Source organism: Sinohyriopsis cumingii, unplaced genomic scaffold, assembly GCF_028554795.1.
Source record: "Sinohyriopsis cumingii isolate HCF-2022 unplaced genomic scaffold, ASM2855479v2 utg001110l, whole genome shotgun sequence".
Classification (NCBI taxonomy): Eukaryota; Metazoa; Mollusca; class Bivalvia; order Unionida; family Unionidae; genus Sinohyriopsis; species Sinohyriopsis cumingii.
The window spans coordinates 1,490,137-1,504,664 of record NW_028315961.1 but is presented as its reverse complement, the minus strand read 5'-3'; the positions used below and the strand labels follow the sequence as shown (position 1 = coordinate 1,504,664).

The 14,528-nt window shown below is 35.8% G+C and overlaps 1 protein-coding gene across 4 annotated transcripts in view; it reads left to right on the top strand.

The window, feature by feature from the left end:
• LOC149772833 (nephrin-like) overlaps positions 1 to 14,528 on the top strand; it is a 311,073-nt gene that overhangs the window by 176,113 nt on the left and 120,432 nt on the right. For all 4 annotated transcript variants that reach the window (XM_089947221.1, XM_089947219.1, XM_089947220.1 and 1 more), the window contains exons 12-13: positions 1,810 to 2,082; positions 8,290 to 8,565. In XM_089947221.1, the coding sequence (XP_089803347.1) occupies positions 1,810 to 2,082; positions 8,290 to 8,565 (549 nt within the window). The remainder of the gene's footprint in view (positions 1 to 1,809; positions 2,083 to 8,289; positions 8,566 to 14,528) is intronic.

Here is a 14,528-nt window from a genome sequence, read left to right as displayed (position 1 = left end):
TGACGGGGCTCCTCAGGTTCTCGACCCTTCCAGAAGAAGGTGTAGTTTTCCTCTCTGAGGGAGCCACTAGAGGCGAGCCTGGTTTCCTGGAGGGCAGCTATGCTGATATTTAGTCTGGTGAGTTCTCTATCGATGATGGCCGTCTTTCTGGTGTCGTCCACTTCTCTGAGGTCGTCGGAGATGCCTGTACACATGGTGCGCACATTCCAGCTTGCAAATCGAAGAGCTGGAGTCTTCTTTATTGGTTTCTTGTTTCTTTTGTCTGGTGTGGAATTACCGTCTGCTTGTCATGCTGAACAACACACTGAGCTCCAGACACCCACTGGAGCAGGCAGACGATGGCGGGTCAACACCTTATTGACCGGGGGCTGCCCGGCTTGAGGCGGGCGATAGTTGGCCAGTGGGACACGATGATCCCTCCCACCGTCAAAGCTGACCCGTGGCGCCCCTTCCCTACGCCAATCGGGTGGGACTTATAACCCGTAAACTGTCAGCTTCCGTGTTGTTTCCTCACTCAGTAGCGAGACTGGAGTGTCCTCTCCAGGGCGCAAGCCTGGGCGTGGAATATGGAGATCCTGGGCTGCCCAGACGTCAGGATCCCCCTCTCGTCCTTGCTGGTGGGGTCCAAAGGAATGCTGAGCATGACATTTGACACCAGTTTGGATGCAGGAGCTGCCGGAAGGAGGTCGTAGTCGACCCCCAGCCGCTTTAGGGGCTCCACTCCTGATTTTCTGTCTGGGTTTACTCCCGTAGCCTTTCCTTCTCCCGAAGATATCCACAAGGCAGTGGAGCCATAATACAATGGATGGGACTTGGTTGGTTTTGAATCAGAGTTTCCTTCTCCTAGATGAACTGCCTGACAAGGCTAACGAGCTTCATCTGCCCGGGTTTGGGGTCAGAGTTTCCCTTCTCTTAGACTGGTTGCCTGCCAAGGCTAATGAGCCCAGTCTGCCCACCCAGTTATACCGCCGGGTACTCGGTCGCGCCACACAGCAGGCTCTGTTAAAACAGGGGGCACCGCGTGAAGGTGCTGCTGTGGACACAATAGTGTAGGAGAGGCCATATGCAAGTAACCTCCTGCCCCGCAGAGCGAGACAATGGTCCTGCGGCGATCACTACACCTGGGAAGGAGAGGCTATGAGAGACGCTTCACTTTCCTTTGGCAAGCGGGACGTCAGGCCCAGGCCACGCACCCCCAGATAGCAATCTGGCTTATTTCATGTAAAGCTGTGTTACTGTTGACTGGATTTGGAGATCTGTGGGCTTCAGGGATGGGTGTTGAAGCCCTTGGCTGAGAGGTAATTGATTTCAATCTGGTGTTGTCTACCATTTGCAGACAAGTGTTGATAAAATAATTTACCCATTCTGTGTAGCCTGGCCCTTGTACATGAATTTTACCAGTTGTTATGTATAGAGTTACTGTGGCAGAATCTGTATCCCTGGATTTATAGATCAGTCCATTTTGTGGGCGTATGCAAATCTGTACTTATATCCACAGACTGAGCTTTTATACTGAGTTACCCTGGCACTTTATGCACTGCCTACATTAGTTGCTGGTAGCACTTATAACTAGTATATTTTCTTCTGTACAGCTGTATTTCCGAATGTTTCAGGAGCTGGTTAAGAGTGTCATACCATGGTGGCCATTTTGTTATTCATATAAAGTGCTGTAAGTAAAACTAATCATGTGATATATATATATATATATATATATATATATATATATATATATATATATATATATATATATATATATATATATATATATATGTATGTATAATCACACACAAATGTCTTACATTTTTCTAGATCCCCCATCCATATATGGGTTGGCCAGCCTGTACAGGGTGATAGAGAACCAGTCACTCAATGTAACATGTCAGTTCAATAGCAACCCATCTGCTGCACATATCTTCTGGACCCCAAGTGGGGAGGGTTCTTTACCTTCCATGTTATACTTTAGATCTGTGTCAAGGAACAACAAGGGTACCTACAATTGTACAGCCATAAACATCATGACACCAACATCTGGGCAAGAACAGAATGGCACAGGCACAAGTCAGATACAGGTTGATGTTCTGTGTAAGTAATGACAATATTTCAAATGAATGTTATGTGTACCATGAATTGTCTTTTGATATCATTCAATGCTGAATTTGAAGTAGCTCCAGTCAAATTTTGTTTTGTATAGATCAGTTTTTGTGTACTGAAGTGTGTGTGCATTTTAAATTTGTTTAAATAAAGAGGATATTCTTGTGATTATGCATGAACATAGGACAGACCTCCACCTGAGGATGTCCTCATTTGGAAGAAGGGTAAAATGTGCTTCTATGAATAAATTTAGCCCTATACAGCATAAAAGCATGATCTGTAGGAAGGTCACTGTTAACACAATTGCTGCTTGTTTTTTTGGTTTTCAAGTGTTTTGTTCATCCAAAATTGGTGATACACATGCCTGAAACCATGTACTCATGGTGGAAAAGTTGTAAAGAGATCCATATTGTTAAATTAAGGTTTCAAAAAATTAGTATCTCATCTCCAACATCAAATATTAATAAGATGGATAAAATAGAAAAAAGTTTTTTTGGATATAATGGTCCTTGATATTTTATTAAATATTTCATACATGTAATTAATGCTGAAAGTTTTGATGTGTCTGTGATGGCTCGTAAAGTGTTGAGATGCCAGCATTCTTCTGCTGGATCACAATAATTCAATCTTAAAATATATCCTTTTGTATGTATCCAGTTCTCTGTTTCCAAGAATGTTATTAGAGCACTTTTGTATTTCCAGAGATGAAATAATTTGAATAATTAAAATTACAGCCCAAATGAACTACTGGTCACAACGATAATACAAACTGATTCTGCTAGATCTTAAAGCACAAATGAATAATTTTTCAGTGACAAGATTATATAGTCCTCTACTTAACCTCAGGTCATAATTAGCATTTTCTAATAAAAGCCATTACCTAATGGAAAATAACCTTCTAGAAAGTTCTTAATGTTTACAAAATAAATATTACTTATAATTAGAAATAGAATTAAAATTATAATATGTGTAATAATCCGGTTGTCTTTGCAAAATTTATTGGGAAATTCCAATACCTAGACCAGTACCCAAATAAATATGTTTGCTTCTTGTAATACTGATCATAAAATTAAACACATACACAGGGAGAATATTCTAGCTCTGTAAAAGTTGTTTACAGAATACAAAAAGTTAACAAGTTATGTCAGTTAGAAAATGAACCCCATATTTGACAAGGTCCAGACCAAAATACAGTGTTACATTACAATAGCATTTAGTGAAATAACAAAAATTAAAAAACTATCTAACAAACAATGCAAATTAATTATACATAACAACTCCCCTCATCAAGAAAAAGAAAGATTTTTGCAATAAAGCTTTCTTTTTACTATTAGTCAAGTGTGCAATTGATAAAAAATTACATAAGATGAAATCTTATGAATGACGCAAAGCAAACAATACAATATTTCTATACACTTAAAAGTGCATCTGCTATTAAATTCCTTGATGTCAATATTATATTCATGCAACATCAAACTCACCTTAATAATCTCAGACTTTTTTTAATTATCTCACCAATGAAAAAATATGGGGGTTGTGGTCACTGAACACAATAATCGGCCTGGTTCATTGTGATTGAAAGGAGAAAAATTGTTGACGCACAATAAATTTAGTTTTCCAGTACTTACAGTTACCACACATTAATGATGGCTTGCAGGTGGGGCAAGGAAAACACTATCTTTTATAAGGTCATAGGTCAAGGTCACTGAATGAAAGTAAAGCATTTGTATCTGCACAATAACATTAGAGCTTCATGTGAAACGAACATTTTGTGGATATCTTGTGTGTTGGGTAATGAAGAAGCCTTTTAATTTTTGGAGTTGTAAAGTCAGACTTGAAAGTCAATTATACAATGTGCCACTCTCAGTTTTTTTTGTTAGAGTTGCTGGTTTTATTGTCTTGCAGCAATATGTGATGCAATATCATTAGTGCAGCTTGTCCTGTAGTTCTTGCAGTGAAACTTGCTACAGGTACATATTTACCTTATATATTGGGATGCGATAAAAAAAAATACTTTTTTCTTGTCCCAGAACTTATCGTACAACTTTGTTCACCTAGGTTGTATGTCCCAAGACATAAGAAACAAAATAAATTTGTATTGAATTTGTGGCACCCCAACTGCACGTTGCAATAAAATAGATAAACAAAACACTCATTTGATAATAAAAAGAAAGAACTAACCTTGTATTGTTATCATTTATTTCTTTTTTTCATCATGGGCATTAAAGAATAAAATATGTCCACGAACTCTGTATACTGTAGTGTGTATCGCTTATGTTCAGTGACACATGACATGTTGTTCATTGACACAAACATTGAAAAACAAATAGTGTTTGGTTGTGCTCAAAGATTTGAATATGATATCCAACTGAAAACTGGATCCAACAAAATTGCAAATGAGGGGGAAATAATCAACCAATATCTTGAAGACAACTGTTGAATGTAGAAACCTTCTATCGGGAAGTAGTGCAATTGTAGTAACAGTTAAATCCAGGAATATTCTTTGACCAAAAGGCTACATCATGTTTCTTTTCATGAATCTTTGACATTATTTTTCTCTTTCAATACAATGCAAGAAGTATTTTATGATGTGACAATTTGCTCAGCCAGCGGCCAGATTGAACATGGCAGATTGTGGTTCCTTTGTTCTTTGGATATTCAAAAGAACAGGTTTACTCATCAGTGGTGTATTCATTCCAAATTTCAAGGAGTAAAGGAGCAAGAATATCTTCCATGTCTCTAACATTCAGATTCAATAATTAATAGTATTTTTTTAAGCAATTTAACAGCAGGCACTATATCTTTGACTATAGTTACAGCTCAACATTCAAGAGATTTGGTGTAGAATAAGCTAATACCTATTGCCATAATTAATACAGTAGATTTATGAAAATATTAAGTGAAATTTAATGTGCACATTATCAGTTATTCAAGAGAATTTTCAAAACCTGTTCAAAACAAAGGACTTATGTAATGCAAAATGGGACCCAAGTTGACTAAGTTAAACTACAATGGCTATATCTAAACTTCAGCTCATTTATTAAAGAAATCCATCAATGTTAACATGCAGCCAAATCAAAAGCCATCATCATAGGTAGTCGAGCAAGAGTAAAAGCTGAGAAAAATTATTTCAAAGTAATGATAAAAGTAGTGGATATACAACAGTCTGAAAATAAAAGCTACTTGGCATTATGATAGACCAGATCTTGTACTGGAAAATACAAATTGTTAAGGTCATTAAAAAAGTTAATTAACTGCTTTATCTCTTGAACAGAATAAAATCTTATCTCCCTCAAGAACAGAGAAAGATATGTATTCTACAATACATATATCATGTCACATCTAGAATATTGTTGTTCTATCTGGGGTAATAATGGTATACAAAATCAGGAAAGATTACTGAAATTTCAAAAAAGAGCAGCTAGAGTTATTCTTGATGCTGATTTAGATACACCATCAGCAAATTTTTCTGAAACCCTAAAGTGGCTTCCATTTTAACAGAGAACTCAATTTCAGAAGGGTTTGCTAGTCTGTAAATACTTACATGGTTTGGCCCCTGATTATCTTAAATGTAATTTTAAATTTGTTAAAAATGTACATATGTATGAACTAAGATCCATCTCAAACATCAAGTTATATTTACCTAAACCAAATTCAAAGTTTTATAAGAAGAGTTTTGCTTTTTCAGGAGCCAAACTATGGAATTTCACACCACCTTAAATAAAGTCAACTGACACATGCCAAGCTTTTGAAAAGCTTCTTAGTCAACATCTATAGAAGCAATCGTTTGTGTGATTTTGTTTAATTCAGTGCTACTACTTTTTACAGCATTGTTATCATGTACTCACTTATAATGTTTTACACATGTTCACAACTACTATTTATATGAATTAATCCTTGAAGCCTTGTACATATTTTATTGGAGCAGTATATCAGTTATTGAGTTTTTAACATCATTTTTGTCTAAAGACACCTTGTAAAACTTGTGCATTATACATATATATATATATATATATATATATATATATATATATATACAAATGTCATTGTAGAAGGCCTCATGAAAAATTGGTCAGTTGACACTAGCACAGGTTACAAAAGTATCATTAAAGCAAGTTATTGTTGTGTATATTATTTACCCTCAGAAATCAATGCCTCTGTATGTTAATTATAACTACAGATACCAAGCACATAGAAGCCTGGGCGATGAATAAACACAACTGACAGCAACCAGTAAACTCATTATTTGGACTTACCAACAGGACATCAAAGACAAATGTTATTTTTATTACAAAGCAAGCTGATCTTGGAAGCCGACTTTAGATTCTTTTAAGTGTGTCGATTGTTTTTTTGTTTTTTGCTGAATGTAATAAGACAGCCGAGATATGGAAGCTAATCATGGGAATTTTGAAAATAAATTGAAATAATCGAACAATTTTTAAAGTGACACAACATAGTGCTTCGTGCACAGACATCGATAACCTGGTGTCGCCCAGAATTGGAGCAAATAAAATCATTTGATTAACTCATGAAGGCCAGAAGAGAAGCAGATGATTTCGCAGACAATATGATCATTAACATGGATGAAATCCTAGTGTACTTTGATCTCATTCCTGGATGGAATGATGATAAGATGGGGGTCAAAAGTGTGTGAATTAGCAGAACTGGTGCAGATTTGAAAAAAGTCTGACTTAAGTCCTTTCAGTTTCCACTTCAGGTGATACATTCCCTCTAATGATAATTTTTCATTGTATAAGAAAGCTACAAAAAGTATTAATGCATTGAAAGAATGGATTATATGCATGCCAGAGAATGGTAGTGTTCATGAGATAATGCTGCAGTGGATTAAAGAGTTTTATCTTAAGCACACAGTTTTATATTTTTTTTAAATAAAATTTTAGTTGGAGTGTATTTTCTAACGTGTTATTTTCAAATGATTTTAAAGGTGTTTCAAAACTTACAACTCCAAAAAATGATCTGTCCAAGAACATACAGTGCACAAAAAGTTACTTTTAAAATTAATTTATGGTGTCCCAACAAATAAGGTGTCCCAACATATACAGTAAATACTATGATCATCACCTAGAAATAAGTAAAAGTTTTGGGAAACTGTTATGACTCACTATCCATGCCCAAAAAGTGGCAACTATTGCAGAATAAAAATAAAGTATGATTAAATTATTTTCAATAGCCCTTTGTTACATAGTTCTGATGCAGCTATAATTAACGTATCACTTGGAAGTCTCTGTTTCATAGCATAACTTTTCTGTTTCTTTTTTATATCAAATTAAAGTGTACAGAAAAACATTATTTAAATTTGTAATTTGTTGCCGTGGTGTTTTGACCTATTATTGCAGAGTGACACGAATTTGTTAGCATAATTATTTCTGCCATGAATCTTTGTAAATATTTTGGTTATCTACAGAAGCTGCACATAATAACTCACTTTGTTTCTGCACTTTTTATTACAGGTTTTGCCTTTCTGGCATTGTAGTTTTTGCATTGTATGACAGAGTCATGTTCCCATAAGACCTGTAAACTTGCTGATGCTAAAAATTCATATAAATCTTCAGTCAATAGATTTTAAACATTTCAGTATAACATGTTGTCCTGCTGTCCCAAATTACTTAGCTCAGCTTGTTGGCAGATGCCAGCTACATGGGTCTTATTGATCTGTTGATGTGAAACATGGTATGAATTATGGTCATCATTTGAAGTCGTACTTAATATTTTTGCAGAGCTACCAAGATTCAAGAAAGAGTCACATATAATCCCCTTCTCAACTTACAGGTGGATGTATGAAAATATTAATTTAAAGTATCCTGCAGTCCCACACTGCTTAGCTCTGCTATTAGGCAGATGACAGCCATGTGACTGATCGCATGCACACACAGGTCTTGTGGATCTGTTTATGTTGAACTTATATATTATGGTCATTATTTGAAGTTGTATGCACTGACTATGATTGTGCAGCTGCTTCAACTTGAGAAAGAGTCACATAAAATGCCATTTTCTACTTGCAGGTGAATGCAGTATATGATACAGTTTTGTGAATGTAGTTAGTTTTGCAGTTATATAAGGAATCCTTGATACTTTCTATGTGTTATGTATGTACTCCTAAGATGGTTATATTTACTATGAACATCACAATTCTATATTGCTGAAATAGTCTGCTTCATCATTTTATTTATCTTTCAGATATTGCTAACATTACGGAATTTGTTGTCCAAGATAATGTTACTGAGATACATGAGAATAGCACTTTAGAACTGTACTGCCGTGTGGACAGTAATCCATCCTCAGACATCACACTTTCCTTTGGTGATGTTTTGATTTCAGCAGTTCATGATTCACTTGAATTAATCAAAAATGTTAATATGGGATGCCTTAATACTGGGAAGTATATTTGCAGTGCCACCAACTTGGTAATGAATGGAACAAGAATATCTGCAGAAGTTGATCTAAAAGTTCAATGTAAGTGAAGAAAACATGTTTATTTTCATCTGTTTGCCTTCTCAAGTTTGTTTGAACTATGTATGATTAACATCACTACCAGGCTGGTCAGTGAATCTATCTATGTATCTATCTATGTATCTATCTATCTATCTATCTATCTATGTCTGACTGTCTGCCTGCCAGTCTGTCTATCTATCTACATTTATTTCCTTCATTTGGAAAGTTCATTTACAAATACAGCGAACATGACAGAAAAATGAGAATTTTCAAAAATTTGCATTGATGATTTTGGAATACATGATTTGGATTTGAATTTTTTAAACATAGCTTTAACAATTTTTCAGTCGTTTTCTAAGATCTCTGCAGTGTGGCAGTTTATCCTGATGTCTAGCACTTTGGCATCAAGCCAAAGATATGTAGCATGCTGTCTGACCCAGTCACATTATTCTGACACCAGGCCAACCAGTCCTAACATTTACCCTTTAATGCTGAGTGCCTAGTGAGGCAGCTGTTAGTATCATTTTTATAAGTCTTTGTTATGACTTGGCAGGAGTTTGAACCTGCATCCTCCTGCATCTGAGGTGGATGCTCTAACCACTAGGCCCCCAGAGCGGTCGATGATTTTGGAAAGCATTCCAGAAAGTCAGTAAGATATATATCAAACTAATATTGATTGGGAAACAAATGAAATATCAATAAATGCGAGCATGCAAAATGACATATAAATGTTATACACAAATCTTGAAAGAAAGAAAAGGGATAAAAAAAAGTTTATTATTATAGTATGAGTGTGTTAATGATAATGACTTTATTTTTAAAATGGGGTCTTATAGGTACAAAGGTTCTGTAGAAGCAGATCTGGGCAAATGACAAATGTTTGGTCTTCAGGCTAAGAATTATATTGATGATACAAGAATGAGAAAATGGATTGAACAGATTAGAAAATGGTGAAACTGTTTTGTCCAGGCTACTTTTGAGATTAGTTATTAGGAGTTTCAGTATTTGTGACTTATTGTTAATTTGGTTATGTTCTGTGAGAGGTTTAAATCCAAACTTGTCAAATATACATCAGTGAAAGTCATTGGCAGTTTGTCTTGTTAACCTACATGATATGACAACATGCTTACAGTGAATAAGTGCATGACCTGGCTTTAATACCCACAGGGATGCTATAAAACTGGTTAATTTGCTTTCGTAATTATTCTCCACAATGCAGTAAAGATTGGAAAGGCAAATGTGTGTGTGTATGTGTCAAAATCAAGATAAATTATGATTTCTATTGATTCTGCTATACTATGCAGTCTCTTCCATTTCGAGTATAGTGATGTCCAATGGTTTCCATTGAGATTTGTTATGGATAATTGACTGATTATTGATTGCTTGTTGTTCATTTGTCTGTTAACACAAGCTTTTTATTACTACTCTTTCCACACTTGTGGGAGTTTGCCATGAAACTTAACACACACATTCAGTCTAAGGTCTAGTTTGGAGCCAAAAGATGGATTCTTCAGGGTTCATTATCCTGGGAAGAATAAGTTCTCCATATCAACAATTTGAAAATGAGGGCAATGTTCTTAGCCCTTCAGAGGCAAATAATAAAAATGAGCAGTTGCTACATGATGGTCTCCTCTGACAACAATAATGGTAGGTTATCCTAATATTGAACAGCCAGTATGGCCATCTTGGCCACCATTAAAAAAATGATGTCATCCCTGCTGAATGGATGGGCATATCACTGTGGGGTTTTACTTAAAAGATGTGATGTTTAGTTGGTCCTAAATGGAAATTGTGCTGATCTGAAATTCAGTTTGAATGTCAGTAATAGCTTGCCTGTCACTATTATTATGCTTTACCTTTCCGCATGGAAAGACCTCATCTCTGCTAGATGCACCAACTCCCTGTTCTGGAGATTTCTTAGAGCATGTGCATCAACTCAATCAGATCTACGTCATCAGTCCTTTCTCTATAGAGCATCTTCATTCATTTCCAGATGACCAATGAGTTAGCACTTTGAGACGCTATAAAGAAATAATGCCTACAAGTGCAATCGTTTCATGCTAATAATAGTTCTATATAGTGAATTCTTTACTTTTAGTCTGTATTTATCAATTGCATAATTTTCATTTGCATGCTGTTTGCCGATGAGCCACCCTCCCTTTCCCCTCCTAGCATAAGTGGCATGGACATTTTGGTATTAATTAGTATTCACTACTTAAGGGTCTTGAAAATGATCCAATTACAACCTATTTATAATAAGGGGTCCCGATATTATTTATGCAACAACAAGGTCATAACAGTTGTTTATTAATGATTTCTAGGCCCCTTTAAATGTTTTGGTAGTGATTTAATAACATTGCTAAAACACAGCAATCATGTTCTGGTATTTATAAGTCATAAACGGAATAAACAGAGGCTGACACAACCCATGTTATTATATAATCATTTCTCAGTTATTTTGTAAGACAAAAGTTTCTTGTTTCAGTACTATAAGTTTTCTGATGTCTCAAACAGTTGGTAATTGAGGGCATAGGAGACATGGGATACTCGTTTGTGTACAAAATGTACATGAATGGTTGGATGACACTTGGGACCTTGCTCAAAGCTGTCACACATACTATCTGAAGAGGAAGGAAGCACATTCTTCTCCCTCTTGATCAATTAAATCTCACATAGAAGGAAATACTGGTGCTACTTGTGAGGTAGTAACAGATATTTCTAAAAGGACCAAGTATGCTCCCCCAAGCAAATGAGGGAGGCATGGCACAAGTCACTGACCAGCCACTTATCATCAGACATAGACCAGCTACGGGTTATATGTCTGCAAGACATGCAGAATCTAGGTCTAGTGCTAGGGTAGGTGTGAATACCCCCTTTCGTTACATTACCTAATTGTCACACCACAGGGACAAAGGGTCTTCTTTTAGATACACTTCCAGGCCAAGAAACTGGACCAAAGTCCTTCCTTTCCCATATTTCTTTGAAAACCATTTGGTATATGGAACTTACCTCCTCAAGGAAGAGAACAATCTCTGCGATATATATTATATATGTGACTTTCAGCATGTACAAGTAATGTGGTGTGATGACCATCACAAGTTGTGCAGGAAAGGTCATCAAGGGAAGTGAAGGTTAATCCCCTTCCCTGTAAGAGACCAAAGAGAGATGAGAACGATTCTTAATCTCTTGACATGACACCCATTGAGGATAATTCTGTCACTCCACCATATTAAGACACAGTCCCTACTTCCCGGCTACCCCAAAGAGGGATCATTTGGGCTACATTTCTCCTTTTTCTGACTGAGCTTTGGAACAGGAACATGATGCTTTTGTTGAATTTAGCAGATTCTCAGAAATTTACTGAAACTCTTAAGTTCTCCAGTCCCTTGCCACCATTGTCTCATGTAGCTGAGGAAGAGGAGGCTTGATCATTCAGAATGGCTGTAAATGAAGTCTCCTGCCTTCTTCCTCCTGACATCTGCCCAAAACCAAAGTGTTCAATTAACTCTTCTCTTGTTTAGAGAAACTAGGCCCAGACTAGACTTTCTGCTACTTCCTCACTCTCAGACGGTTAGCAAAATTGCAAATGGCTGAGCAAAGGTCATGAAGCAGAAGGACAAAATAAAGGGTTTTCTGTCCCATTTGAGACCCTTGATATCAGCCTCGAGCTATAAGGTCCATTCACCTGCCTGGCCATTGAAACCACCAACCTTGGATGCTGAAGCTTCGCAAGTGGGCATTTCAGCAGGTTCTTTTGCTCACCTCTTGATTAAATTGATGGAGGCTTTCGAATCAAAGGCCAGTTCATTAGTAACTATAGCTGACCTGTTTTCAGCAGCTTTCTTCAGTTACTGAAGGAATAATCATTATCACCCATTGCCTGGCAATGATCGTTAGAGACTGGTGAAGACTTCATAACAAGTATTGTCTACAGTGATGGTGTCAGTTGAGCTCATTCGCCTACATCTAGAGGTAACATTGGATTCATCATTACCACTATCACCTTTCAGGACTGCCATCTCATCCATCTTGAAAATATGTATTGCTGTAATCTCAAAGTTATATCAACTTGAGGTTCTCACCAGAAGGTTTATTGTGGTTTATAATTGTTTCTAAATTAAAATGATATTGATCTGATATCCTTCATGATCATCATGGTGGCCAACTTTGTAAATTATGTTGTTGCTGTTGTTCAGCAGCATGACGTGGGGTGTACAATAAAAAACTTTTCACAAGATCTAGATGGTCATAAATTAAAATTTATATGTATATCTGACATCGAGTATGATCACTACAATGGACAATATGAAAATCTTGTTATAGCTTTTCCTCTTTAATTTATGGTCATACTGGTGTAGGTTTTCAGCAAAAGACTTATTTTGTCTAATTGGTCCTGTATGAAAACAGTACCAATTTGAAATCCAATATGGTCACCATATTGGCATTCTAGGAACCTTATTATAGCTTTTTCTCTTGAAAGATTGGTCAGATTGACATATTAAGATGTTGACCCAAACACTTCTTTTGTGATATTTAGTTGGGCCTAATGAAAATAAAGCTGATCTTATTCCAAAATGGTGGCCATCTTGAAAATCTTGTTATTGTTCTAGAGTATCTGAGATAGTTTCAGCCCTAAATCTGTCTTACAGTCTATCAGATTTTAACATTTTAACAGTGATATCATGTTTAGAACAGGAAACAAAATATTTTTTGTTAGTTTTTAAAAACAGCGTCTAAGCTGTCTACTGAGGTATTCTGCCTTACCATGATCTAGGAAAAAGAATGTGTCACGTTAACCATGCACAAAGTATTTGTTGTCAGTGTTTCCAAACAAAAAAACACTGAATCTGTTGTTTTTATAATGAAATACCCTTTAACTCTACTGAATTTTCAGTCCACTTTCTGGATAGAGTGATACTCATATTAACAAAGTATGGGCAGTCCTGAAAATTTCCATAACAAATAACAATCTAGTTGTTGAATATACACCTGTTATAATATCTGCAGACATTGATAATGGTATAATGTAGTTGGTGGTATAAGTGATTCTGAGAGTTTACCAACCATTATGCACACAGACAAAGTTAGAAAGGTAGCAAGTGTAAAGAATGATAGAAGCAAAAATAAGAACAATTTAATGAGACAAAATACAGGGATAACATTATGTTTGCTAATCTGAGGATGCTGCTGCCTATGATGCATTAGCATTTGTGACATTAAAACACCATTAATCTTCAATACAGGACTATTTCCCTTCTCAAGTGATTTAGAAATCTTTTTGAAAGATGTGGCACTGTGTTTGAAGAAGTGTCAAAATGGTAACAAATTTTCACAAATTTTGATATTGAAACCAATCAGAAAGCACATACATGGTTGTTTTTAAAAGAAAGTTTTATTTTATCCTGGGTAGTTGCAAAATTAAATCACTTATGTCCTTGCACATATATAGGAAAATCAACAGAGTTTGTTTACATCAGGTGAAATGGACAATACTGTGGATTACAAGATAAACTCAATCTACTTGTCTGCAAGAAGTGTTATGACTCTATTGTCTTAAAATAAGTAACAAGAAAGAGCAAAACCGACAAGTTTTATATAATTGAAAATATAATTTATTTCCCTAAAATACCAAGTGAAAGAGATTAAAATAACTTACAGTTTAGCAAGTGAAATCCTAAATGTTCTATCAATTCCAAAAGTTTTGAGTAAATAGAATGAGTTCCAAAGTATTTTGAATGATAATCAGTAATATACAGATCTGTCAACAGTACAGAAGAAATTACTATGATATAATCCCAAAATGTCTTTAAATGAGTTCACAGTAATCCTCTACAGCTATAATATATCCAAATAGCCTTCAAATGAACGCTAAATCACTGTAATTCCAATAAATGATTAAATTAAATGAATCAGTCCTCTGAATATAACGCTTCCAATACTACTAAGAAAGCCTACGTCTAAGTATGACTTCTCTTACATAGAAT